At 67.6% G+C, this 5,057-nt stretch overlaps 1 protein-coding gene across 1 annotated transcript; it reads left to right on the top strand.

Moving 5' to 3' along the window:
- The first annotated feature begins 1,159 nt into the window (after positions 1 to 1,159).
- Positions 1,160 to 4,108, top strand: ZNF703 (zinc finger protein 703). Its single transcript, XM_030290164.4, has 2 exons — positions 1,160 to 1,479; positions 1,967 to 4,108. The coding sequence occupies exons 1-2, from the start codon at positions 1,267 to 1,269 to the stop codon at positions 3,341 to 3,343; spliced, it is 1,590 nt and encodes a 529-aa protein (XP_030146024.3). The 5' UTR covers positions 1,160 to 1,266; the 3' UTR covers positions 3,344 to 4,108.
- Positions 4,109 to 5,057: the final 949 nt, after the last annotated feature.

The following is a 5,057-nucleotide window of genomic DNA, read 5'->3' as shown; positions in this document are numbered from 1 at the left end:
CTGTGCCCTGCTTCGGTTTTCCAGACAAGCTACGCCCAGGTGTGCCAGGAGTGCCATGCCATCCCATCCCATCCCATGCCATGCCATGTCATCCAAGCCATGCCATGCCCAGGTGTGCCAGGAGTGCCATCCCATGCCATCCCATGCCATGCCATGCCATGCCCAGGTGTGCCAGGAGTGCCACCCCATCCCATGCCATGCCATGCCATGTCATCCAAGCCATGCCATGCCCAGGTGTGCCAGGAGTGCCACCCCATCCCATGCCATGCCATGCCATGTCATCCAAGCCATGCCATGCCCAGGTGTGCCAGGAGTGCCACCCCATCCCATCCCATGCCATGCCATGTCATCCAAGCCATGCCATGCCCAGATGTGCCAGGAGTGCCATCCCATCCCATGCCATGCCATGTCATCCAAGCCATGCCATGCCCAGGTGTGCCAGCAGTGCCATCCCATCCCATGCCATGCCATGTCATCCAAGCCATGCCATGCCCAGGTGTGCCAGCAGTGCCATCCCATCCCATGCCATGCCATGCCATGTCATCCAAGCCATGCCATGCCCAGGTGTGCCAGCAGTGCCATCCCATCCCATGCCATGCCATGCCAACCAAGCCATGCCATGCCCAGGTGTGCCAGCAGTGCCATCCCATCCCATGCCATGCCATGTCATCCAAGCCATGCCATGCCCAGGTGTGCCAGCAGTGCCATGCCATGCCATCCCATGCCATGCCATGCCAACCAAGCCATGCCCAGGTGTGCCAGGAGTGCCATCCCATCCCATGCCATGCCATGCCATCCAAGCCATGCCATGCCCAGGTGTGCCAGCAGTGCCATCCCATGCCATGGTCAACTGTGCCAGCAGAGCCGTGCCGTGCCGTGCCGTGCCAGCAGCGCCGTGCCATGCCGAGCCGTGCCAGTGGCATCACGCCGCGCCGTGCCCCGCAAGCCGCGCCCGCCGCCGCCGCCGCCGCCGGGGCCGGTGCCGCGGTTCTCCCCCGCGCGGCGGCGCGGGGCGGTGGCGGCGGAGCGGCGGCGGCTCGCCCCCCCCACCGGCGGCTCTCCCCGCCCCGGGGGCCCGGCCGGCCGCGGATTGGTGCGCGGCGCCGGCCCCCTCGGAGCGCGGCCGCCATCGGGGCTATTTGACGTGTCGGTGGGGCTGGGGAAGGGCTTCGTCTCGCCGGGGCCGCCGCCGCCGCCGCTCCGCCGCCCGCCCGGCCCGGCCCGGCCCCGCGGAGCCCGGGCACCCCCCCCTTTCCCCCGCCCCAAATGAGCGGCGCTCCCGGCGGGCCCCGGCCGAGGACCCCGCCGAGCCGCGGAGCCGCGGCCGCCCCGTCGCCCCGGCCGCCCCCCGCCGACCCGCTGCGCCAGGCCAGCCGGCTGCCCATCCGCGTCCTGAAGATGCTCAGCGCCCACGGCGGCCACCTCCTGCACCCCGAGTACCTCCAGCCGCTCTCCTCCACGCCCGTCAGCCCCATCGAGGTCAGTGCTCGCCGCCCCCGGCCGCGCCTCGGACCCCCGGAGCCGCGCTCCCGGTTCTGCCGGCCGGGCTCTTTCCAGCCCGGTGCTCTCGGCATTCCCGGCCGGCTGCTTCTCAGCCCAGCGCTCCCGGTTCTCCCGGCCCGGTTCTACCGGCCGGCTGCTTCCCAGCCCAGCGCTCCCGGTTCTCCCGGCCGGCTGCTTCTCAGCCCAGCGCTCCCGGTTCTCCCGGCCGGGCTCTGCCCTGCCCGGCGTCCCCGCTCCCCCCACCCCGTTCTTTCCCTCCCCCCCACCGCCACCGCCGCAGCCCCGCTCCCCCCACCGCACCCGGTCCCTCTTCTCCTCGGTCGGACGCGTCCCCCCGCCCCGTCCCCCCCATCCCCGCGCCCTGGCTCGGCGCCGGGCCCGGCCCCGGGGTTTGGGGGGTGGGGGGAGGCCGGTGCGGGGGCGCCGTCGGGGTCCCCCCTGACCGGCTCCGCTCCGCCCGCAGCTGGACGCCAAGAAGAGCCCGCTGGCGCTGCTGGCCCAGACCTGCTCGCAGATCGGCAAGCCCGACCCGCCGCCCTCCTCCAAGCTGAACGCCGTGGCGGCCGCCGCGCCCGCCGCCGACAAGGAGCCCTCGGCCCGGCCCGCCGCGCTGAAGCCGCCGGGCGGCGGGGACGCGCCCGCCGAGGACAAGTCCAGCTTCAAGCCCTACTCCAAGGGCGGCGGGGAGCCGCGCAAGGACGGCGGAGCGGACAAGGCCGGCTTTCGGGTGCCCAGCGCCGCCTGCCCGCCGTTCCCCCCGCACGCCGCCGCCTCGCCCGGCGGCTCCCGCGGGGCCTCGCCGCAGCACCCCGACCCCAAGGGCGCCGAGGAGAAGAAGGAGCCCGAGGGCGGCAAACCCAGCCCCGAGGGGACGGGCGGGGCGCTGGGGCGCGGGGTGGCGGAGCCCGGGGCGCACGGCGAGCCCCCCTCGGGCCGCAAGTCGGAGCCCCCCGCGCTGCCGCCCGCCGGCCATGTGGCCCCCGTGTCGCCCTACAAGCCGGGCCACTCCGTCTTCCCCCTGCCGCCCTCCAGCATCGGCTACCACGGCTCCATCGTGGGCGCCTACGCCGGCTACCCGTCCCAGTTCGTGCCCGGGCTGGACCCCACCAAGCCGGGGCTGGTGGGCAGCCAGCTGCCGGGGGCGCTGGGGCTGCCGGGCAAACCGCCCAGCTCCAGCCCGCTCACCGGGGCCTCGCCGCCCTCCTTCATGCAGGGATTATGCCGGGACCCGTACTGCCTGAGCTACCACAGCGCCTCGCACCTGGGCTCCAGCAACTGCTCCAGCTGCGTGCACGACCCCGGCAGCCTCAAGAGCGGATACCCCTTGGTGTACCCCACGCACCCCCTGCACTCGGTGCACACCACGCTCTCCTCCAGCGGCACCCCCAGCCTGCCCGGCCACCCCCTCTACACCTACGGCTTCATGCTGCAGAACGACCCCCTGCCCCACATATGCAACTGGGTGTCTGCCAGCGGACCCTGCGACAAGAGGTTTGCCACCTCGGAGGAGCTGCTCACCCACCTACGGACCCACACGGCCCTGCCGGGGGCCGAGAAACTCTTGGCGGGTTACCCTACCTCCGGGCTGGGCTCCGCGGCCTCCTGCCACCTGCACCTCCCGCCCGCCGCCCCCGGGAGCCCCAACACCTTACCGGCCTCGCTCTCCTTGAGGAGCCCACACACTTTGGGACTAAACAGGTACCACCCCTACGGCAAGAGCCACTTGCCCACGGCCGGCGCCCTGCCCGTGCCCTCCTTGCCCGCCGCCGGACCTTACTACTCCCCGTACGCGCTCTACGGCCAAAGACTCACGTCAGCCTCGGCTTTGGGATATCAGTAACCAGCGCGGCCCCGGCCAGCTCAGCCCCAGCGCCCCGTGCCCTCCTTGGACTCTGTATTTATTACTGTATGTTAGCTTAAAGCTGGGAATATAAGTGCATTATACACCAATGAATCAATGGTATGCAAAAGTCTGTGTCCAAAAAAAAAAAAAAAAAACCCGAAAAAAAGAAAAAAAAAATCCCTCTTTACTTTGCAGGTGTGGGGCTTTGATTTTCCCCTTCTGTTTCTTTCGATTTTTTTTTTCCTTCCCCTTCTTAATTTCCCCCGAGAAATTCTTGCATGACTCCTACAACACATGGAAAAGCAAAAAAAAAAAAGGCATTTTCCTCCTTCCCCTCTGCGTTCATCGCTCTGGGATTCTGTTCTCTGCATTTGTAATTTGCAGATGTAATTTTTTTTGGTAATTTTTTTCTTATTTTTAATCTTCGGGGTTTTCAAAATTTTTTTTTTCCTTTTAAAATTTTTGTGGTTTAATTTTTTTGTTTGTTTGTTTTAAATTTTACTATTTTTTTCTTTTTTTTTTTTTTTTTTTTTCCTTTTTGCGCTGTGTCCGGGGCCGGGGGGTCTGCGGACGCTGGCCGGGTGATGCTCACCGCACAGCCCGTGCCCCGCCGGGGGTTCCGGACCCCGCGTGTCCCCCCCATGCCGGGGGTGGGGGGACCGGAGGAGCGGCGGGCGCAGCGGCAGGACCGGCGGCCCCGGGCGGGCGGACGAGCCCCGGTAAGTCTGATTTTGTTAATAAACGGCTCTTGGTTGTACCCACGCTCTGGTCTGGTCTCGTCCCTGCCCGGGGGTCCGGCGGGGGCCGCGGGGTCCCAGCACCATCTAGCGGCGGCGGCGGCGGCACCGGCACCGGCGGAGCCCCGCGGGACGGGAGCGGCGGCACCGGCGCCCCGGGAGCGCTCCCGGCGCGGCCCCGCGGGTCCTGCCCCCGGTGTCCCCCTCCCCGCGTGTCCTGCCCCCGGTGTCCCCCTCCCCGCGGGTCCTGCCCCCGGTGTCCCCCTCCCCGCGTGTCCTGCCCCCGGTGTCCCCACGCGTGGCGGCGGAGGCGAGGCTGGAGAAGGCGTTCAGCGGGGTCAGAGCGGTGCCCCCGGGATGCAGTTTTAGGGGTGCAGTTGTGGTACAACAGGGTGCGGATCTCGGTGTGAGGGCGGCCGGGAGCTGGGGGGGCCTGCCTGCTCCCGTTCAGGGGGATGCAGGGCTCTGGCACGGCCCGGCTCCATCCCTGCCGTGCTGGGGGGCTCTGCCTGCTCCATGCCCCAAGGACAGCGCTTTTACTCCAGCACTGGGACCCCCGGCCAAGCCCCTGCTCCCCCTGCAAACCCTGCATGCCCTGTTGCCCCACATCACTTATTTTTTTTCTGCCTCGTTCCTGTGTTCCTGTTGCATTTCAGTGAGTCACGCAATTAATCCCTGTTAATTGCCTTCTCGATATTGCTTTATGCCCCTGTGTTTAAATTCCTTTGTGTCCTTTGAGCTGAAAAATAACGCTCTGAGAACAGGGACTACTTTCGCCGAAGGGATTTTTATTTCCCTGCCTGTGCCTCGAGCGTGTGGCCGGTGGGAGGGCCCGGCCGGGGTTTCCTGTGGCAGTGGGAGAGCTTGGTGGTCCAGGGGCCAGTTTAGCTCCGTTCTGAGCTCCCCGAGGCTGGTTTTGGGGGTCTGTGGCTGCCCCTTGCCCCATGCAGACGTGGCTGGGGTCTGGTTGTGGT

This window comes from Taeniopygia guttata, chromosome 22 (genome assembly GCF_048771995.1).
Source record: "Taeniopygia guttata chromosome 22, bTaeGut7.mat, whole genome shotgun sequence".
NCBI classification, from domain to species: Eukaryota; Metazoa; Chordata; class Aves; order Passeriformes; family Estrildidae; genus Taeniopygia; species Taeniopygia guttata.
This window is presented reverse-complemented; position numbering and strand designations above follow the sequence as displayed.